General features: G+C 36.8%; 1 protein-coding gene across 1 annotated transcript in view; it reads right to left on the reverse strand.

Annotated features, from left to right (window-relative positions):
- Positions 1–1,218: 1,218 nt before the first annotated feature.
- FBXL17 (F-box and leucine rich repeat protein 17) overlaps positions 1,219–24,481 on the reverse strand; it is a 293,402-nt gene continuing 270,139 nt past the window's right edge. Inside the window, exons 8-9 of the mRNA XM_072360283.1 lie at positions 22,228–22,370; positions 1,219–5,488 (exon numbers count right to left, since the gene is read on the reverse strand). Of these exons, the coding sequence (XP_072216384.1) occupies positions 5,351–5,488; positions 22,228–22,370 (281 nt within the window). The 3' untranslated portion in view covers positions 1,219–5,350. The remainder of the gene's footprint in view (positions 5,489–22,227; positions 22,371–24,481) is intronic.

The following is a 24,481-nucleotide window of genomic DNA, read 5'->3' on the forward strand; positions in this document are numbered from 1 at the left end:
GGTTTTCTTTGTTTTTAAATCATGGGGCCATTTGTTCAGCACCAGACCTGCTGGCAACAGATGGGGTCATCCTATCCCAAAACGGGAAAAGGATTGTAGCCTAGGAGCTGGTTGGGCTCACTGACAGGGCTTTAAACTAGGTCTAAAATGAAAGTGGATTAAACTAGTCTTGCTAGAGATTAGTCTGGAGGAACAATGATAAGGCTGGTGAGACCAATAGCCCAGCAGAAATGCACCTACACAAATGCATGTGCAGCATGGGCAACAAACAGGAGGAGATATAAGACATTGTGCAGCAAGAAAACTATGACTCAGTTACCATCTCTGAAACATTATGGAAGCTCTCATGACTGGAGTACTGCATTGGAAGGCTAAAGGCAGTTCAGAGATGTTAGGCAAGGAAGGAGGGGCAGTAGAGTGATTCTCTATGTTAGAGAATGTCTCCATGTTGGGAATGCTGAGAATTATGGGTAAAAATCATAGGGAGGGCCAAAAAAGGTGATTCCCAGTAAGAGTATGTTATAGACCAACCAACCAGGATGAAAGATAGATTAAGCATTCCACAATCAGGTCCATAAGTCATGTGACTGTTAGCCCTTGTTCTTGTAGAGGACTTCAATTTATCAGATATATGCTGGAAATACTGTGTATTAGAGAGGAAGCAGTCAAGGAGGTTCTGGTAGTGTGCAGATGATAGCTTCCTTCTACAGCTGGTAAGATAGCTTACCAAGTGAAGCACAACAAAACCAGCTGTTTTCAAACAGAGAAAGACTGGCAGGAGACATGGTGGTCAGAAGCTGTCTTAGGCAGAGCAATCAAAAAATGATAGAGTTGTGGTGAAGTGAGGAGGAGTGGGCCAGCAAAACTCTTACCTTGGACTGATTGGTTTAGAAAAATAAGGGAGAAATGTATAGCAGACAAATGCAAAACTACTGGAAGTGACTCAATAGCAGAAGTAACAAGGGATGACTTACTATAACTGTTAAATACACACACACACACAAAAAAAAACTTTGTTAATTACAGAGTATTTCAGGCTGAAAAATATTTCTGGATCTCAGCTGTTCAAACACTGTCACAGCAGGCCCAGCTTAGATCAGTTGGCTCAGGACCTCCAGATAAGTTCTGCATATTCAGGACTGAATTTTCATTCTTTCTCTTAGAGTCTAAGTACAGTGGCAGCACAGATGAAAGACATCAGATTTTTATTCTTTCTTTTATTGCAACCCATTGAAAGGTCAAAAGTTTCACGGAAAAATAGAAACTTACAAATTGTGTGAATAGTTTTAATGCAGTCATAAAAAGACATGAAAAGAAAATGACTAAGATTCAGTACTATATCTGCAATATAATTCATTGGCTTTATTCTGAAAATATTTGTTGCCATTTTTGAGTAAATAGAAAGCCTAGCATTACACATGTTCACATGTATTTACCATACTTAAAGCAAAAACTCTATTATATATATTTTTCAAAAGAAATTAGTTCATCCCCATTTTGAGAAGTCTAAGAAGAAAACATTCAACAGACTCAACAGAATTACTGTGAGCTGATGTTTCTCTGGTAAAAAAACTATGCCATGGAAATCAACTTACAGTTTTACAGAGTTATGCAGCTATACTAAATAAGCTCTCTAGGATACACTACATCAGACTTTCTGGATTAGCAAAACATTTTGACAACAATGGCAACCCTTCAGCTAAAGCTTAAGCATTTCATACTTTGGATTAAAATGCTGTTACCCCTAAAAAACAAATATCCAGTGTTATACACATAAAAATATTCTTAACCGAACAGTAATACTCTTAAACTTAATGCAACTTCAAATTGAAACTGCAGTATCTATATTTTCGCTATCCCCATGTAAAAATTAACTCCTTGTAATGCAACGTGACACTCAGAAAATCTTTTAATGAATTTACTCTTGGTGTTTTTTTTATACACCGTATTACAAAGCAAGTGATACTACCATTTAATACCTACAATAGGCCTCTTGTTTAGAATGTCTACTTGAGGTAAGAGCTCCTTGCATTGTAAGATCCTTTGTAAAATAACAACCGCATATGAATTGAGAAAAATCATAGAATCATAGAATCACAAGGTCAGAAAGGACCTACAAGACCATCTAGTCCAACTGACCTCCCATTACCGTAGTTACCACAAGCCACTAAACCATATTCGTAGCTCTTCATCCAGATGCCTCTTGAACACTGCAGGGATGGCAACTCCACCACTTCCCTGGGCAGCCATTCCAGGACCTGACCACTCTCTGAGAGAAAAAGTTTTTCCTTATGGAAAAGGGTGCTCCTGAGCACCTGAAGTACATTGATGACATTGTTGTGTGGGGCAATACAGCAGAAGTTGTTTTCACAAAAGGAGAGCAAATAATCCAAATTATTCTATGAGATGGTTTTGCTATTAAGCGAAGCAAAGTAAAAGGACCTGCCCAGGAAATTCAGTTCCTAGGTAAAAAGTGGCAGGATGGATGTCCTGAAGATGACTGAAATCCAAGGCTAAAGAAAGGAGTTCACAGGGCGCCAGAATGAATCTCTTGTTACCTGGTTGCTTCACTGTTGGGACACCAGGGCCAGTAGCCCAACAGATGTGACCAAAATCACTGCCATGTCTCCACCCACTAGCAAGAAAGAGACACAGTCCTTCCTGGGCATATTGGACTTTTGGAGGATGTACGTTCCAAACTACAGCCTCATTGTAAGCCCCCTTTATCAGGTGAAACGGAAGAAGAATGATTTTGCATGAGGCCTTGAGCAGCAGCAGGCTTTTGAACAGATAAAACAGGAGACAGCCCATGCTGTGGCCCTGGGGCCAGTACAGACGGGACAGGATGTAAAGAACATCCTCTACACTGCTTCTGGAGAGAAAGGTCCCACTTGGAGTTGGTGGCAAAGAGCCTCAGGAGAGACCCGAGGGCGACCCCTGGGATTTTGGAGTTGAATGTATAAGGGGTCTGAAGAGCGCTACACTCCAAGTGAGAAGGAGATCTTAGCCTTGCATGAGGGGGTTCAGGCTGCTTCTGAAGTAGTTGGTACTGAAACACAGCAAGTGTTTCCTTTTGGCATCTCGACTGCCAGTGCTAAACTGGATGTTTAAAGGAGAGGTTCCCTCCACCCATCATGCTACCGATGCCACCTGGAGCAAGTGGATTGTGCTGATTACACAACGAGCGCGGATGGGGAACCTCAGTCGTCCAGGAATTTTAGAGGTGATCATGGACTGGCTTGAAGGTAAAAAGTTTGAAACATCACCAGCAGAAGAGGTGTCACGTGCTAAAGAGACCCCAATATACAACAAACTACCAGAAAATGAAAAGAAATATGCCCTGTTCACTGATGCACCATGTCGTATTGTGGGGAAGCATCGCAAATGGAAAGCTGCTGTGTGGAGCCCCACACGACAGGTTGCAGAGACCACTGAAGGTAAGGGAGAATCAAGTCAGTTTGCAGAGGTAAAGGCTGTCTAGCTGTCCTTAGGTGGTGCTGAATGGGAGAGGTGGCCAATGCTTTATTTTTATACTGATTCATGGATGGTGGTGAATGCCTTATGGGAGTGGTTACAGCAGTGGGAACAAAGCAACTGGCTGCGGAGGGGTAAACCTATTTGAGCTGCTGAACTGTGGAAAGACATTGCTGCCTGAACAAAAGATATGGTTGTAAAGGTGCGTCACATGGATGCACATGTGTCCAAGAGTTGGGCTACTGAAGAACAACAAAACAACCATCAGGTAGATCGAGCTGCCAGAATTGAGGTGGCTCAAATAGACGTCACAGAAGTGATGCTGGCTCTTTCTCTCACTGCCTGGCAGCAAATGTGGGTGTGCTTCCAAGCTGTGGTGTCTTCAGTTTCAAAGTAGGCTTCTCGGTCTTTGAAAACCTCTCTCTTATTTTACTTGATTTATTAGCCTCACTTTTAATCAGAATGTATTATATTGTGTTATCTCTTATCCCAATATCATAGTTAGTAAAATAAGTTTTCCTCCTTAGATTGTTGCTGCTGCTCTGTTTGTTTCCTTGAACCCAGCTCCCATCTCCTTACCCCTTTTCCTTTTTCCCTTCCCATTTGTTGAGGGCCGGGGGGCCTGGCTGGGTGGCCCATGGGCCTACTGCCCCCTGTCACAGACATAGATTGATCTAGATAACTCCGTGAAAACTATCCTTTAATTCTGATTGTTGGTGTATTCACTTCCTGCTTGACTGGTTATGTAGTGGGAACTGGTTGTCAGTATGAGTTCAACCACTGTTAACTCATTGCAAAACCTTTAATGTGAAAAGTTTTCAAAATCTGTAGAAGATCTCCTAAATGACCATTTTAAATGAACAAAATAAAAGAAGACACAATTTCTGTGAAGTGATAAAGATTGAGGGAGTTGGAGTTATTCAGCCTGCAGAAGAGAATGCTCCGGGGAGATGTTACAGCTGCCTTCCAGTATGTAAAGGGGACTTATGGGAAAGATGGGTACTCTTTGCATCAAGGACAAAAGTAATGATAGGACTGAGGAGAATGATTTTAAAATGAAAGAGAGTGGATTTATATTAGATGTTAGGAAGAAATTAATTTCTTAGTGGGTGATGAGACACTTGGGACAGGCTGCCCAGAAGCTGTGGGTGCCCTACCCCTGAAAGTGTTCAAGGCCACATTAGAAGGGGTTTGAGCAACCAATTTGTGGGAGGGGGATTGGAATGAGATGATCTTTAAGGTTCCTTCCAACCCAAATGGTTCTAGGACTCAGTGATTATATGATTGTCCATTAGATAGCTATTCAGTCATTATAATCATTTACTGATGACTTGTATAATTTCCCAAAAGTCTATAAGACAATCACAGATCTTCGTATATTTTCTTATACGCTGTGCATCTTAAAACTCCTAGGGTAGCTTTAGTAAATAATAAGCATGGAGTGTAGCTCCCAGTTTCAGCACAGGCATCTGCTGATCAGCTATACTGGTGCTAGCACTGAGTTACCATCTACAAATCAAAGGAAACGCACACAACCAAGGCAAAGTAAACACACAGAAAATGAACTTTGCATCTTTTAAAACCCAAACTATCCATAGAACTATTAGGAATCCACTTCAAGAAATCTGCCACTTCTTTTATGCAAACAAAGAAAAAGGATGTATTTCTAAAATTTTGTCTCAATACCAGTACAATACTTAGTTGTACAGTACATCAAAGTCAGTATGCAGCTTTTTTCCATTTTACTGTAACCTCTGTAAACTAACAATTATATTGCATTCATTGTATATGTCACAATGAAAGGCTGTGAACCTGTGCAGTCCCCATTCGATCTACTGAAAGCAGCAGACTGGAATTGTCATGTTGGTGCGTGACGTTAAGGGGCAGTAGACATATTGGGAGTCCAGCCCATTTGATAAGCTCGTTCCAGTGTCCTCTTGCAATCCTGTAGAACAGTACTGAAGGTTATATGTGGATACTGCTGCACCAGCTGCTCTACTGTGGCTTCATTCACCTGCAATTGAAGAAAAGAATCCATAATGTGCAAAAAGTGAATAAAAAGGGCAATGTTATTCAAGCTAAATAAATAATCAAACTGGACTCCTGGAAGAACTTGCAGAATTTGGCTGTCTACTGACACAGTAGGCTTCATTTATCAAAAATATTCAGAATTTGATGCTCTTTTGGAGAAAAACACAGAACAAAAAATAACCCACAACAAACCTACATGTTCAACTCCATCTTAAAGGGAGAATTTTGATACAGCACTCTAGTACACACTGTTTGATTATTTTCAGTTGAAAGCGAAAAAGCAAAGAAAGACAAAACATCTCCATTTGAAAAAACGCTTACTTAGAAAACTGCAACAGTGTTTAACAATATGTTGAACTATTTAAATTCCATGCTTAAACAAACTGGCCACTCCTACAGTACAAAACATAATTATTCAAAGATAGGCAGTCTTCTTTAAGAGTGCACTGTATATATTTCTTCCTTTGTCTTGAAACAGAAACACACTACTTCAACATTACTTAAGCAGACACAGGCTTGAAATTTTTCTTGGCTTTGGAAAATGGAAATTGATTCCATTTTTTCAATTAATTTATGGTACATTTTTGATACTTTTATACATGCTATGCAGGAAGTCCACAATTAGCCCTGAAATTAAATTCCACAGTATGTTGGCTTTCAACATGACCACAATGACAATTAAAAGATAATAACTAGAAGGAAAGAATGCAAGCTGTTTTATATCGTAGGTATATAAATTGGTAATACAGGTTAACTTTTCCAAAGGTTCGAATTCCTGCTTGTCTTCATGTACCTCCCAGGCAGAAATTTTTATTTCAGTCTTTTGGTGTGAGGCTATCAATGAACAAAGGCTTTTGTGGGCAGAAATGAGGGGGATCAATAATTAAAATATACTAGCTTGTTAGGTCAGGGATGTCCCTTCTAAATCTTAAACATCAAAGATAGCACCTTTTTTTTTTTTTTTTTTTTATTAGGCAGGGCAGTCAGACAAGCCAAGCTAAATCTAACACCTCTACAATTGCAGCTCTGTGAAGGGATTAATTTGTCAATTATTTTTAAGCTGATTGCAGTTCATATCACAAAAGTAGACAGCTTCCTTCAGCCTTTAGATAAATGAAAGATTAACTGAAGAACCATTACTTCTGTGCAGCTCACTTAAAAATCCTTGCTAAAATACTTGGACAGTTTAAAATATGCCAGTGCTACATTTAAGTGCTGAATTGCCTAGATCAGTAGCATGTACAACAGATATTGTGACTTGCTTTCTCCCCACAGTGTCCCACAAAACCAAAAAAAAGAAAAAGAAAAAGGTACTAAAATATTTACTATCCTTACAAAGATCCATCTTGTGAATAATATTTTAAAGCACAGTGACCACGATATCTAATAATACTTTTTGTCCTTAAAAGATAACAAGGAGTGCATCCTTCTAAGCAGTGATTGCTCACAATGACAGGGATAAATGAAAGGTTTAATATCCAGTTCTTCTACTTTCATAATAGAAACACTCAATCTTCATTGGAAGTTTCATCTAGCTGAGACTGACTTGGATAGAAAACCGGTTTAACTTCCTTTCATAGTACACACTGTACTTTTTTGGCAAATTACTACATTACAGTAACCTCTTCCAGTGCTGATAAACAAGAAGTGACTTTTAATAAATCAAAATGAAATCAGACATAGCACAAGTCCTCCAAAATATTTGATATTTATTGCTGAATACATACATACTTTCAAACTGTCAGCAGCACTTCACAGAAATATTGCTTGGAAGGGAAGAAGTCCCGAAGCCATATTTGCTACTATTTGCCTATTCAAAAGTAGTCAAAAAGCCTCTTGTGGTTGTGCACCACAAACCATATTTGTGGTGCACAGCCATGGCAAAATCTATAACATTACAAGTAAATCAGCCAGAATGAAGATATCCCTTCTACTCCTTCCTCGTGGGAAACTTGGAGAAGAAATACCATTCAATATTTTTAAATATTAACAGCAAATAGAGGCTATTATTCTTTGACACATATCTGTTAGATGTTATTTGTTAGTACAGCATGGATATTATGTTTTGAGAGAGTGAATTGGTGCAATACTATAAGCAGATTTTCTGTTACAGGAAACAAATAATGCAAATTTGTTACAAAGAGGATGTTCAAATACAGGACGAGAGACCGTGATCAGAGAAAGCCATCCATCCTCCATACTTGGGGTTTTCTATCTGAAGACTGAACACATTTACAGAAGCAAAACTCCAGCTAGATTAAAGTAATGGATTTACTGCAAGGCTAACTTAAGTGAAATAGCGTGGCCCAGAATAATAAGGAAGATAGATGATGTTACAGTGATATCTTTTGGTCTTAAAATCTATGAAGAAATCTATGGTAAACCATTTAGCGCTAGCCATTGTTCATTTTATTTTTTTAAATAAATTACTGCAGTATAAATAATACATAATACAATTATTACTAATTACTACTTCTGATATCAAGTGACAAACACAGTTAAAAGTAAATGTAAGGATGAGAGAACAGGCAAAACCACTGCAGAAGTGACTTTACAACAAGGTCAGATATTTTAATACCCAAACCTGAACAGTCGGGTTTCCCTATTTTTGTTACAGTGTCATTTTAAATCTTTTGATCCCAGGCAACACTAAGTAGTATCAAACCATAAATTTGGCATCTGTTTTAGCTTGGATAGTGTTAATTTTCCTCAAAGAGGATGTATGGCACCATGTTTTAGATTTTAGATGAAAACCGAGTTGAACACACACAGATGTTTTAGCTGTCATAGAGCAGTGCTGCTCAGAGCAAAGAAGGTTCCAGCTTCTTGTGCTGTCTTGTCAGTGAGGGGCTGGAGATGCATAAGGAGGTGGGAGGAGACAGAAGGGATATTCCACATCATGTGGTATCCTGCTCAGCAATAAAAGCTGAGGTAAAGGAGAGGGAAGGGGGAAAATGTGAAGTGATGCTGTTTGTCTTCCCAAGAAATCATTACACATGATGAGTCCTGCTGGTGGGGAAGTGGCTGAGCACCTGCCTGCTGATGGAAAGTAGCAAAGTAATGTCTTGTTTTGACTTGCTTGCAGTTTTGGCTTAACATAGTAAGTGTCCTTATCTCAACCCATAAATTCTTGCACTTGTACATGTCTGGTTCTTTCCTCTTTCCATTTGAGGTAAGCAAGTGAGAGGCTGTGTAGTACTGAGATGCCTGCCCAGTTAAACGATAATGAAATCCTACGTATACACTTGAAAACATAACTGCCACAGAAAGAAACTGCCTGGAGTTTAAAAAACTGTCTCTCATGATAGAAGAAGTTCTCCTTCCAAACTTCGTGATAAATAATCAAATATACAAAGGCTGCTCTGAAAGTAATGCCTCCTGTTTTATTCTGTTGGCTCACAGCATCAGAGGCAGATGTTGGTGGTACAGCACTGGAGGTTGAACCCTTCCAACAATATTCCATTACATGTTGTTGCTGTGTGACAGATGGCAGCAGAGGGGCAGCCTAACAAAATGGCGTCTGGTATGGAAGTGTGTGTGATGCAAAGGTGTGCCACTGAGCTCCTCCTTGTGGAAAAAATGGCACCCACTGACGTTCATCAACACTTGCTGAACATTTATGGAGACCAAACAGTGGATGTGAGCAAAGTGAATTGGCAGGTGGTGTGTTTCAGCAGTGGTGACAGCAGAGTTGTCATAGCTCAAAATGAAGAGAACCTTGATAAGCTCACCCATAATTGGCAGATTTTGACTGGGCAAGTATGTGGAGAGGTGGATATATGCTTCAGTGAATTGGAAACAGTGGTAGCAATGTTGAAATATTGCAAGTTTTGTGGCAGACGGATCCCACGAACGCTCACAAAGGAATAGAAAGAACACTATATGCAAGTATGTCAGGATCTTGACTAAGCCTGGAGGCTCAAACATCCACAGGCAGGCCTGAGAAGAAGGTAATCTTTCTAATGCAAAATGATAACATCAGCCCCACACAAGTTTGAAGACCATGCAGAATATTGCCAGTCTTGTCTCGATTGTCCTAGCATGTCCACCAAAGGTGCCTCCTGTGTTTTGGCTGATGAAAGATGGACTATTCAGGTGACATTTTCCCAGCAATGATGCCATCATCTATGAAACAGTGGTAATCTTTGCTGGTGCAGATTTTTATGAGCAGAGCATGCAGACTCTTGTTCATTGATAGCAACAGTGCATAGCTAATGGTGGTGACTATGTTCAAAAACAGTGTTTTGTAGCAGAGAATTTGCTCTATCGAATGTTGTTATTGTGCCTTTAGCATCTATTGCTTTCATGGAAATAAATATGAAACATTAAGATTGGAGAGACCTATGTTTGTAACTTTTAGTTATACGTAAATAGTTTTAACACAAAGAAAATAACTGCAAACAGTGAAAAAATACTGAACAAGATGGATTCAATTCAAGATTATATAACAGAATAGTGAAAAAAAAAAGATTATACTTGGTAGTGGGACAGCCTGTATGGATCCCAGGCTGAGGAACAAAGCAGGACCTTTAAACTACAACTGATTCCATACCATGATATTTATAAATCTTGAATATTTGGTCAAAAACTAAAATAAATAGTGTAAAATTTTTAGTATCTTAGCAATAGAATAAATCTACACCATATAAAATTCAGGAAAAAAAGAGAAGTCAAGAAAATTTCATCACCTGTTAATGAATAAGATAGATAAATAACATCTGAGTCATGTCCCTTGGTATTCTTCTCATAAGTTTCCCTAATAGTAGGATTAAGATGCAAAGAAGTCTTATGTCTAACCATTAGAACAGAAGCTTCTGTCTTGCTGTTAAGAAGCAGTCTGGCTGGTGATAAAACAAAAGCACTGAATGCCAGTCCCAAAATAAATTAATTACTTAAAGAACAATTTTCCTTTCTCAGTTTGAAAAGTTTTGTTCACTGAATAAGAAATAAGGATCTTCACATCTTAATATCCCTTAAAATGTTGTATTTTTCTTCCATTTAACTTTTATTAATCTTTGTGTTTTGATTTCTCACAAGGAAGACTTTTGGCTAAAGATAAACTAGCTAGGTTACCTAATGCATAATCACCCATTTGAATTTGAATAGCCCTTCAATTATGTTTTAATACATAACGAAAGAATGCAGTCCTCACTATTAAGAGTCAAAGCAATACGTGTGTGTGAATCTGGTCATCAAACAGAAAGAATAAAACAACAAAGTTCAGTTTAAAACTTATCTTTTCTGACATAAGAATTTACTCTAGATCACCACAAAAACAAAGCAGATGAGTTGCAGAACTGTCAGGAGAAAGTGATATCATACCCTCCTAACTCAACTGGAGCATTTACATTGAAATAATGGTTTTGAATTCTTGTTGCTTAAAGACATCTGAATATGTAACCCCTACCTCCCTGAAGAGAACAACTGACTTTGTGGCAGAAGTTCTATTTGGGGTGAGGCCTCCTGAATTTTTACTTGTGCGGATGGTGTAGATGTTCAAAGAACACTTCCAATATTATCTGCACTGGAAAAAAGGAACACTTCCTTACGTGACAATTAAGAATTATCTGGTAAAGAGCATCCTCTAGTCCATGTGAAGTGATGAACATCCACAAACGGATTGAGGGAGCGCTTCTGTTATGAATAATTTCATTCTCATTCTGCCAGGTATACATAATAATGTGTATCAAATAATGATAAAAGCGGGAAACCTGTCTTCGTATTTCCCTCTGCTCCTCAAGTAAAATGATCATCAAAATAAAAGTTGGAAAAAAATTCCCTGTGGTCTGCAGATATTTTTTCCCAGAAGAAACGAACTGGCATTTAGCTGAAATTTCAGGTTAGTGATTTTTTAGATTATACTGACACTATAGCTTTCAATTGATAATCTCCTCCCAGAAAACTATCTACTTAGATTTTTAATCTAGCATGCAAAGTTTACTCATCTCATCTGTATGCCAGTACTTACTGATTTGCACACCATTGCTAGCACATCGTGAGAAACTATTTCTATGAAATCCTGAGTTGTCACATGAAAATTCAAGCTGCAAGCATTAATAGAAACGAGAAAATTTTTAGGTTTTGCCATGTCATTTCAACGAATTGCAGGGATAGTTTCAATACTTTTTTCTTTAATTTCTAGATCATAAAATAAAGAATCTCTAAAAATTTCAAATGATCCCAAAGATAACTGTTTAGGATTAAGGATTACTTTACCTTCTGCTTTCATTTTGTTCCCAGGACAGATCTGATTAAATTCAAGGGAGTCAAGTTTTCCTAATCTTGTTAAGATAAATTAGGGATTACAGTTGAAACCATCAGTTGAACCAGACATTTCTTTTTAATGAGACTGATAGCTTCATTCATAAATGAGTAAGATAAGCTGGAATTTTCCTACACAAGACTTCCCTACTTACTTTTAGCTAATTTGCTAAAAGTTGATGTCACATCCAATAGATGTCTTGGACTGGAATAGTGACTGGCAAATACAAGGACTATAAGGGACTTTGGTTTTAATTTTCAGAACTCCTTTTGTATGGTGAGTTATGGGACTGTTTTCATCCCCAAAACCACTCCTGTATTTGTATCAAGGGGCAGTCCTGGAGTGCACTTCTGATTCTAAAGCTACTAAAACCTCAAAAAGCATTTTGTTTATGTCAGTCAGAACAGTACAAAAAAATAAGAGTAGAATCATCACCTAAACTGGAAGTTTTATGCTACTCTATACCATAAAGAAGTATTCACCACTAATCTAAAGTTTTCTAGTATAAGGAAAAGATGCAGGGTAGCATCCAAAATAATAATTCAAAAGAAAAAAATATCTCCACTCCAAGTTAGTAAGTGAAACCAAGCAGCCACGTAATTTGATAAGAATTAAACAAAGCAATCAAACTAACAAAAATCTTAGGATCACATTAAAAAAAATCCCTCAGAAACCAAAGCAAATCCTGCACGTACCCCCCCCCCCCCCCCCCAAAAAAAAAAAAAAAAAAGGAAAACAACAACAGCATAAACAACAAAACAACAAAATAAAACCAACAAAGGAGATCTGCAGAAATTACTAGTGCAAAGATGCAGCACTAGGACTTCTTAGGAAAACATGCCTGTGCTCCTTCAGGGTTTGCCTTTTGTAATATCCCAGAGTCTTGGACTGCTGAAATAACTGCTGCATAGTATGGCATGCAGCTCTTTCACAGCATCTCAGACACTCTCCTTCTAGGGACAATGCAGGTGTTTTCAGTTATGTAACCTTCCTTTTGTTCAGAAGGGTTTTATTATGAAGTTATTGAAATTGTAGCATTATTGGTATGCCATTCTGTCTCAGTGTATGTAGGATACTATTACACAAAAGCCCAATTTGCATTTAGTGGACAAAAAAAATGAATGAGTAGTCATTATTTGCACCCATAATTAAAAATTTTAGAAGCATTTTGCGTTCCAAATTTTTCTAATGTTTTAACAACAAAATCCAAAATATTCACACTCAGAGTTACTAAAAACCTTGTGTTTTCATATGCTCTCTTCTTTAAGCAATAGAAACATATTCTCTTCTTTAAGCAATAGTTTGCTTCCCAAGTCACTGTCCTATAGAAAGTGTACTTAATAACAAATGTTTGATTTTATTTTTTTTTTTTTTTTTTTTTTTTCTGCTAATAGTTGAATGAATTATATTCTCAGGTGGCCCAATTATAACTGTTGCCTGTAGCCATAACAAAATTAAAGATTTCTGGAAACATTTTGTGTGAAGTGCACTTGATCATTGAAGGCAGACATATTCCACAGAGTTTCAATGACTGCCCTCATGCCCAGGGGCAGACCCTTTGCTTAGGACTTTAATAAAATTACAGCACTACCAACATTAGCACAACAGCCTATAGTCCAAATAAAAACCCCTACAATTTCAACACCAACACCAACAAAAAAGATGTATTTTGACTTAATGGATGCAGCTGCTAATAAAATAAATAAATAAATAAAGCACGCACAAGCACATGTAACCATAGTAGATGTGGACTTATAAAAATGTGATTCTAAAATACATGAAAGCATAGATTTTTTTAATATATTTATTTTTTTCCCCCAAAATACTGTTGTACTATTATTTTCATGACATTCAGCAACTTAATTACATCAAATGTCAGCAATTTATTTTCCACTTCTATTTGGAAAGGGGAGGAAACTGGTAAGTAGTAATGTCTGTAATTGTTTCTGTGGTATGAAATGAAATAAATGGAATACACAAACTGTCTAATATTTGATAGTAGCACTTTTGGAAAGATTTCAGAAAATCTAATAAGGCCACTTTTTAAATTTTCCCCTTCCTCCCCTCCCCCTTCCTTTCAGTGCTTTGCTTACGTATTGACAGAAAGATCCAGTCCTAGAGGGATGAGATTCCTTGTTGTTTATACAGGTGCCTCAAACTGCTAGTCCCTGCACAGTTGCTACAGTCACAGAGAGGAAAGCGTTACTGCAAGCTCACAACATAATCCATTTCAGGCTTCTGTGAGTTTGCACAGTTTTCTAGAAGAGCCAGTGTCTCTGGTCTTGCTGTGCTAATCATTACTGCCATCACATTATTGAATATTAAAGTTAAGTGATAAAGATTTTCAGTCTCAATTCTCTTTGCTTACTGTGAGGGCTTACTTCACTATTATTTCAGAGAAACCCTTCTAAAAGAGCAGTTTAGTTTGGCTGGTTGCTTGGCTTGATAACTTTGTTCATTGTAATCAGATGAACTTCTAGACTCCACCTACACAACTGTGCAAGGTAAAACGATTACTAGCATTATAATTATTTCAAATGTATGATGAAACTCCATGCACTCCTTTGTTCTTACATATAAAAACTGCAGTTAATAAAGAGCCGTATACAATGAAATTACAGTGTTTATTTATATAGTGATAAATATTCTTTCAAATTACTTTCTGCCTATTGAATTAAAAGCACCAAATATTTTCCTTCTTATTCTGTTACACTGAGTCTAATTTGAGTATATTTTATTGTGGTACTTGTCAAAATGGGAACCTGTAAAGATAACATAGAAATAATCCTCAAAATGTGTCAGCTACCAAAAATGATTTCAAGTTTTTGAGGACCACGCTGCTTAAGAAATTTTCTTTTTTAATATCATAAAAATGCTGACTACTTCACTTTGTGTTTTCCTTAGTAGCTGTCTGTATGCTGATTTCAAACCACTGACCTATAGTTGAGGGCCCGTCTTTTTATTGCAATATAGCATGTCTAGGAGTTGTTTTTAACAGTAAGAACAACTCGTTAACTCAAGAAGATTCCATCTGCAGCCTGCTGCCACAGATATGTTGCCTAACTGATAGCCTGGTGGATAAAGATATTTTGGTAAAATGAGAGTTAAATCAGAAGTACAAAAGCATTCAGTTTGAATAAACAAATCCTTTTCTGCATTTTTAGTAGATGCCTTCATTCATACATGTAATGGATCCATTATTCTAGCTAACCAGGAAAAAAAATATATTCTTAAGTCTTCTAAAATTATTATACTGAAAACCGAAGAGAAATAAATGCTATTTTCCCCCATTTGTGCATTATCAAGGATTTAACTAGTTTCCTTGAAATGAGATTCACAGATTTTATGAATCTAAATTATTCATTGCTTGTAAAGAGATGTTTCGTTGGCAGCTTCTATACTATACATATAAAATTAAAAAAATAAAAAAAAATATAAAAAAAAAAGGAGTATCCTTTTTAATATGCAGCAAAGCCCCCTCAACAAATTATAGTGATTTAAGAGAAAAATAAGTGCTATAGAAATGTTTTTGGAGGAACATTTTGGAGGAACATTTCAGTCCTCTTCAAAATCACAAAACCACCATTTCAAATCTCAGAATGAACCCTTTAAAACTAAAAAGAAGAAATGGTAGCAATTTTTCTAGGTTTTTGATCAGAGTAACAATTGTTAGCATTTTCTGAAGATGAGAGGCTGATTGCTGTACTAATTATATTAAAACAAGCTCTGGCCAACTTTTGTTTTTCCACTTGTGACCAAGAACAGCTTAGCTCAAAAACTCATTTGAAATTTAAAGATTCATCTAACACCTTATCTCTAGATATTTTCGCTTCCTTTGCTTCAGCTGCAAATTTAAATTTAGAGTTGTTTGTGAATTAAGGATAAAAATGTTTCTAGACATGCTTAATAATGCATACATATAAATTTAACAGAACATTCTATTTGTTTTTAGAGTTCTTTTTTTTTTTTTTTTTTTTTTTTTTTCAAAATCTGGCACTTCCACACATACAACAACAACTGCATCCCAGTAAGTGTAATGATTTGCAGTTTGTGCAGGATATATATATTTCAAAATGTTTCTAAAACAGGCTTTACTGAAGAACAAATCAATAAATAATTTTTAAAAATCTACCAATTTTCTAAAAATCTTACTTAGGATACAAATGATTTCTTAATTGACTATTTCTATGTTTAGAGGTGATTAATCTTCCTTGTGGTAATACAAAAGTTTGAGGTTTGTTTTTTTTTCTTTCTTGTCAGCTGTACTGACCATTGATTTCAGTGCTCAGTAAAAGTATAATAGGAAATACATGCTACAATTGATCTGAGAAAGTCATCTGGAATAAGCTGCAGACTCTCAGATGCATTTTCATTAGAAGTAATCTGAATTTCCAAAAAAAAAAAAAAAAAAAGGAAAAAAGGCCATGATGATTTATTAACTGACACAGAGTTTGCATTCATAGCCAACTTTGTCAGACTCACTTCATTTTGTTCACACATAGCTGTGAATGTTGAATTTTGCAGGCCTTTGTTTTCCAGCATCATCTTTCTGCATATTTTCTCGAGAAATGTCTCCTGCATTTAAATGGCAGCATGCTCTATAACCATTGCAAATAGCACCACAGCTATTTGCTGTAAAAGTATCTTGAAATATGAAATTCTGTGTGAGAAAAGTTGAAAACAACATGGGAAGATAATTCTGACACATTATTCAACCAGCCAAGCTATCAGCCAGAAAAACATGTCAAGTTTTTAGCCATGATTTCCTAGGTGATATCCAGCCATTTTCCATAAAGGTGAAGAGTTCAAACTGCCATTATTTAGAGCTGGTTGGGATTTTGTGAAAGCACGATAAAGAAGTGCTACAAAGACTTCTTTAAAATGAATTCTAGCAATAAATAGCACTGAGAACATTGCTCTCTTTCTCTGATTTATTTTGGAAATATAAAATACATGATATTTAGACATAATAAGTAACTAGGGGTAGGAATGTAAAACACTGCATTTAGGAAAAGAAACTTAAAACATCTGGATTTCAATCTGTGATTCTGATTTGGGCTCCAGTTTATGCCTAGAGGATGCATATGAGGCTCTTAGGAGTCCTGATGTCTGTGTTTGTAAAAGAAAAGCAAGTGTCCTGAAACTGCCCACACGAATCCCCAGATTCCAGTACCCCTTTAGCTGCACAAGAAACCAGTATGAAGACCTAAAAAATCACCATTATTTACCAGTTGGATTTATAAAGGACAAGTGATACTTTGAAGCATACTCTTTCAGAAGCTGTGATAAAAATAGAGATAAAATTAACATTTGGCTTCATGGACAGCTATGTTATTGGCTGTGGGAGGCTGGGCAGAAGTGAACTAAATACGGCCTTGGACTTGGAACCAGCACTCTGCCTCTCCTAGCACATAGGGAGGTGAGGAAGTGTGGCAAGTCCCACAGCAGGGTGGGGGAGACAGGGCCCACACCTGCAGCTCTACTCTGTGCAGGGCACTGGGAGCTGCATCTCTTGTGTGACCCAGGCAGCAGAACAAGAGGAGGCAGCCAGGGATCAGCAGCTATTTGCTGTGCATGGGCCTACAGAAACACTACAGAAATGCCACGGCCTCTGCACCAATTCCAATTACAAAACTCTAAAATGGCTCGCCTAAGATGCTAGCAACTACTGATCTAATCTTTTACTGCTTTCAAAGTAAATGGAGAATCAGAACCACAACACTCATTTTTTGTGATACACATAGCCTGTGCTGTTGCACATGCTGCTAGGTACACACACATGGATATGGAGACGTACAGTGATGTATTTGCACACAGTTCTTGCTGAAAACAGATTCAGGACAGTGCTGTGTTCTACAATCTGTCTGAGAGGCAGTCTGTCCCAAAAGATGGGTCTCTGTCAGGGGTGTTGTAAGGCCGGTGTGCATCCATGAGAGTAACCAAATGGGAAGAGATGTCTCTGAGTCTTCTGGTGTGTGCTCACAGACAATCAGCGATGTGCACTGTCCAAAATATGAACACTTGCAAACATTTAGGGTCTACCTCCTAAGCTCTGAAAAATTTCTGGAGGTCTGGATAACAGGCTCTCAGAGCCCGTCTGTTGTTGATAGTTAAAGGGACTTATATCACTCTGCCTCTGCAGTACACTGGAGGATTCTGCAGAGATCAAGCTAACACTACCAGTGCTGGCCATGGAAATACAAGCAGTAGGTTGCACCACCATACCTATATTACAAGATCTCTTGAGTTCTGATTTCCTGGATGAGATGCTTGTCTTTGGCAATTCGGCTGCCATAGGACATAGGCCCAAGCATTCAGGATGCCCCACACCTCTCCAGCAGTATCAGTGCATTCAGAGCTTTACAAAGGCTGCAGAAACCACTGTTATGCAGTGTGGAGAGAACCAGATTTGACTCCATTATTAAGGTGCCAGTGACAACTAGGAAAGAAAGATGTTTTCTCAATAACCTTGTCTCCAGTGATCTTACACTGAAAAGAATATTATCTCCCTATGTACTGTAAAACAAAATATGGATAGCTCTGAAAGATTTTTAGGATTTCTTGATATTTGACTTTTTCTGTATTTTGTATTCTGTATTCCAAGTAGTAGCAACTATGTTGCTATTTAGTAACATTAAATGTTGAAAACATAGTGTTAAAATGCTCATTAGAAAATTTCATCCTAAATATGTGCCCTCATTATGATGATCTCATGGTAAAGACAGTGTTTTTTATGAGATTTCCAAATACAATGACATTTATTTTCAGGCAGAGAACATATTGCTCCTGTGGTGTGCATGTTAGATGGCAAAGAACATGATAAAAAGAAAGGTCATGGCAACACTAGTTTGATGAGAAATGAATAATTTGATTATTTTCATGGTGTGGATCAATAATGCTCTGCATCTACTGAAACCCACTGCCTGAGGGCACTTAGAAAATCAATGGTGTAAAACAGAGACTGCCTTTGCCCAAGCTTGCAGCCTCTCTGATCTTTCTTGGGAGGACCCTTGACGCCTTTAATTTATGTCAAGAGCATATCAAAGAAATTCCACAGAGCCTGGGTCATAAAGGGTATTTTAGTGGCAACTATTTGAAGTCTATGTACATATGTTCCTTATGTAACTCTGTTTAAGTACTTCCCCTCCAATGCCTAGGAATTCCTAGAAAAGCACAAATGCTACCTGGTACCAGTGTAACAATCAGTGTCTTGAAAAAGAAGGTTGGCTAAATGGGGAAAATCTAACCCAGTCTCCACTGTAAGCTGGCAACAGACCAAAGGCAAGAATTTCAGACAACAAGTCATGTAAATAAACCCTTTTGCACCACCAAAGAATTCCCTCTAATGATGTGCTGGACGTTGACATTTTTAAATTAAAAGAGCAGTCACTGGAAAAAATTAGTTCTGCATGATACTGGAGGTAGACAGTTGAAGACATGGTTTTCTTCAGTAATTTCTCTGTTCATCTGCAGTGAAAAAAGGGAGCTGACATCTTCTAGCTGCCAAAAACTTTCAAGTCAAGGATACTTACTTCATTCTGTCCGTGGAGCTATTTTTCCCATCAGGACTTCACAAGCAAGAAAATATTTCCCAGTAGTAATCCTAGCACCACAATGCTTTAACAGTATTTCTTAACAAGTCTGGCTACCATACTTCAAACACGTACACACACACATGCATGCACATGCACACGTACACGCACACAAACATACACACTTGCAGGCATACAGAGTTAACACTGTTTTTCTATCTGCATGGAATTTTTGTCAGAAAATACTATTTTTCCATCTTGCAATTGACATTAACAAGACAGTAGATGGTTCATAATCATTTGTAAAGAGCTAAGGAAGCATTAACCAGCAATTAAGAGAAATATGGACTGTAGTACACAGAGTTTAAGCAGTGAGGTAGTAAAACTTGTTTTAAGCATCAACATCATTGATTTTCTATAGCAGTTGTAGACGGGATAAAATTATTGCACTTATTAGATCTTTGTTGATTGTTCAACATTAACTAAATCCACAAAATAAATATATGTAAAATTTATCAGGTGATTCAGGGTCAGATCTAATTCCCAAGGTCAAGTAACCCTTTGAACATTCTCTAAGTACATAATCTTAGCACAATCCATCAAAGAAACTCGTGCACTCTTTTCTTCTATTGGCTCTTATGAAACACTAAAGTTTAGGAGATTAGGTGGAGTCAACATCAGTAAGACAGAGCAATTCTTCCCAAGTGCTAAACATCTCCTTGCAATGATAACTTTCTAAAGCTGGGTTTACATAATCCTATTGCTAACTTTACAACTGACCTAGAAATTATTATTCACCACCAGCTGAGATACTGTGGATTTTTGTTGTTGTTGTTTTCCTTTATTTTTTTTTTAAACTGTCTTCCATAAAACATTGCAAAGTATGCATGGTAATGTTTTTGAGCATGAAACAGTTTAGAATTAGAAAACATGTTTCTTCAGGTTATATCCAACTAGGAGTTTGCACACCTGAGAGATATGCTTCTGATGAGAAACACAAGCTTGACCCTGAAGTTTGGTTTGTGATGGCTGAAGGATACACAGTCCCTGTAGGTGTATTTTCAGCCTTGAAACCAGAGACTGAACTTTCAATGACTCAGCTATTTCTTCCCCAATCCCAGACATCTTTCCCTCTCATCTCTGAATTAAGCCATGATTCTTGAAGCCTATATATAGAGTGATGTGGGAACTGTACTTTCTTGTTCTTTCTCCTTCTAGTGACTTTCTAGGTAAAAGCATCCTTGTCTAGGAGCTTAATGAAAATGGAGAATATGACATAGCTACTAATAACTATGAATATACATAAATACATAATATACAAAAAGATGGAATTGTCAGGAATACAGCAGAATTCATAGCTGAATAAGAACATGTAAGTTAGCATCAGACAAGTAATATGCTTCCAGCAGCTATGCATCACCTAGTGGGTTCAATTTGCTCATAATTAGAGTGTGAAATAGTGTCAGAAGATGGCAACCCTCTGAGAGATGTGGGAACAATTCCCAAAGGAATGCTATATTGTACTTTACAATACACTGTCTATAGTATTTGACATGGTTTACAAAGACATGAAAAAACTAAACTACGTCCCAGGAATCACATTTTTCTCCTTTATGGATGGACAAAAGGGTGATGAGCTTTATGGGAAGAAGCAGAAAAAGAAATATACTTGATATAAGACTGTACCATATATTTGAACGTTTAAAAAACATCAATTTATACTCACAAAATTTGTCAGGTGGTGAACTGAGGTGCTCTAAACACTGAGGTTCTACCTAAGATACTTGTTATTGGTAAGTCTTAATGCATATAATACAATATTTTTCACTTTTGAACAAATCTAGAGTGAAAATCTTTTTTCTGCATGTTTATACTGAGGTGAGAGTAGAGTAATGAAAAGAAAAAGGCAGAAATAGCTTTTGGTGTTAGTGAAACTCAGGGGCCCCTGAAGCTAAAATGTGAGGGAAAAGCTTCAATTTGAAGGACATTAACTCAACATTAGTTTTAATACATTCATAAAGATACAAAACAAATATTTTAATAGTCTTTGAAAACAAGTGAGGCACGAAAGAGCTAGAGTTGTCTTTCCTCACTCTGACCAATATTCCTACTTTTTTGGCCACCACAACAAACTGACATTTTGAGTGAGGCCTCCCTAATGTGAAATTCATTAGCTTGAATACAAGCCAATCTTGCACCTCCTTTTTTACCCCAAAAGCTTCCAGACCTAAATGTTAGGCAGTTACGCCTCTCTCTCAGCTGAGGAGGAAAGTTATCACTTATACTGAGTTCAAAATCTGGAATAGTATTGTGTAAAAGAGAAACACTATAAAGCTTATTATTTTTAATGAAATTAACTTACAGGCATTTTTAACATATTCCAAGTGAGAAAGCTAGATATTAAGATTTTATATATATACATTTACATATAAAGTATAATGTTTTTATTCAAATCTCTCCCTATCTGTTTTCAAGACCATTACCTATGAGCAAGAACACAGACCTATAGAAAATCATTCTGGAGGTAGCACTGCAGTATTTTTAGTATTCTATTGTTTCTTTTTTCTTCTTTTTAAAAGAGAGAGCAGTCTATCATTGTAATGGCATGACATACCAATCACTTTTAGCCAAAAATACTCAAAATTCTCAGAGGGCAGATTTTACATAAAACTTGTGCGACTATTTGAGGTTGTAGGTGTAGCCTGTGGGTGTATTTTGAAAATCTATGTCAGCAAAAATTTATAATGCTCTTTTTAGCTCTCTAGATACTTTTTAGCAAAATATATGAACACAGTGTACCAGGAAGTTTAGCACAGCAGTAAATACCAAGCCTATTCGTACAGCAAGACACGGTTCTACTTTCCCTTTCTCTCACTCTCAGATTTACACACATCAAAACTCGCTCTCTCACTTGTGAATGCTGCTTACCTGATCACACCTCATCAGCCCTAAGTATCTGAGAGACTTGCTGCTTTGTGCAATTTGGGTGGCTCCATGGTCTGTAATTTCCTTGCACCATCCAACATCCACCGTCTCTATTGTCATGCTGTATCTTCCAATGGCTATCAGAGCTGTAAAAAAATGTGAGCCACAGAATTAGAAAAGACAGTAAGCTCAGTTATATGTATAGGCTTCATGATATTTAAAAGAAATTGTCAGAAGCTTTTATACACCTTGTAATAAATACTATACTTTAGCATTTTGTAACTATAGATTAGCTATCAAATAAGGAATACAGATATACAAATACACACACACACACAAAACGAGAGATATACAGATCTTTTGCTACATTTTTCTATCTACTTAATTCACACAAACAGACCAGTTAGAACAGATATTACATGTGAACTCTTTTAATTACTTTATTGGAAGGATCAAGACAAATGAATTGAAATTGAAAGAACTATAGAATTAGAAACAAAACAAAACAAAACAAAACAACAAATCACCTCTCACACTATTCAAAGAAAATAACTGATGTTGACAAAATCAACACCTTTTTTTTTTTTATTATTTTTTCTCTCAGTAAAGTGATTTTGCAAGGACAGTAAAAGAATAACAGGACATTTCCTGTGTAAATGAAACAAACAGATTTAGGAAAACCTGAAGGTATCTTAAGACATGCGTTTTACAACAATATCCTTAAAATGCATTTCCTAATTTCCTAATAATGACGTGACAACAATCATCACTTCACTTTCATGTTTTCTTCAGGGACACTCTTCTAATTAAAAATAAAACATTACGAAAACCAAAAGAAGGACACAGAACAGGAACTTGAATTTGAACTTTCAAGAAAAGAAAAGAAAGAGGAACTGGAAATTCCAAAAGGACTGAAAACCACTGAGAATCTGAACAGCTTGGACAAGCTTTCTCATGACACGGGTATTCTGGAAAGACATACGGGATTCAGATCACTATCACCTTGGTCACCAGAGATTATAAAACTTGTCAGGAAATGTAGGCTCAGAAACTGTTAGCCCAGTTGTATTTAATTAACAGCAAAGAGCAGCTGCCTTCAATAGCTGAAAACTCAGCTTAAGAAAAGTCCAAGGCTTCCAGTGCAGGATGTTTGCTCTCCTTATTCTAGATATAATGCAGTTGCTAAAATGGAGATGAAGGAGTGACTTAATACAAATAATGGGAATATAATTAATTAATTTCAGCAGATGTAGGCTGATTCTGTTCATACTACAGAGCCTTCTGGCATGAAAAGAAAAAGCTTGCAGCCTTTAATATTCCAGATGTTAATCTTAGCTAATCAGGGTGTATCTGAGTGCTGGGAGCAGAGAGAACACACCTGACCTTGAAGTAGTTTTGTAGAGACCTGTACTAACAGCAGATGACATAAAGGATAATTTGTTAAGTTTTAAATATTCAGATGGACTGGATTTACAACCAAAATCAGCCAAAGGAGGCCAAGTACATTCTTACAAGCTGTAGAAGATGGAGTGGAACACAATTTTTTTCTCAGTAGTTCACCAAAAAAGAGCAACGATAATTGAATTTGTAGCTGACATAACAAACTTTTGATATCTGTGTAGTTTCATTATGATTTCATTGATTTTTACATGACAATACCAACTCTCTATTTCCAGTACAACCCTAAAAACAAATCCTAATTCAACAGATGGGTACATTTTTATAAAACAGAATATACACCTTTATTCCTTGTAGCCATTTAAAAATATCACTTTAATAAAAGACATGGAGAGAGAGTCTGAAACTTTCAGTACTTTTTTTGTAATAACAAAAGCTAGAGGAATTTCAGAATATTTCATGAAAAACGTTTTAGACTTTCTTGTTGCGCAGGACTACCAAAAGCCTACTTCAGAATACTATCAGTTAAGTATAATTTGAAACACCTTTTGTTTTTGAATATTTCTGCTGGATTTAAAAAGTTACTATAATGTCATCATAATGAGAAAACAAAAAAGCACTCCTTTTCAAGGCTTTGTGAAAAAGGGATAAATGGAAGAAAATCAGCAGAGAATACTTTCAAGGGAGTGACATTAAAGATCAACAGATGTCACTGGAGAAGAATTCTCCCAGTAAAGGTATTACAGGAAATTAGACATATACCTTCTGATAGCTCCTTCATAACACTTGTTAGAAAGAAAGTATACAGTTTTATACAGTTGCCATATTAAAAAAGTTTGTTAACACGTTGTGAATAAGG

The sequence above is a fragment of the Excalfactoria chinensis genome, chromosome Z (genome assembly GCF_039878825.1).
Source record: "Excalfactoria chinensis isolate bCotChi1 chromosome Z, bCotChi1.hap2, whole genome shotgun sequence".
NCBI lineage: Eukaryota > Metazoa > Chordata > Aves > Galliformes > Phasianidae > Excalfactoria > Excalfactoria chinensis.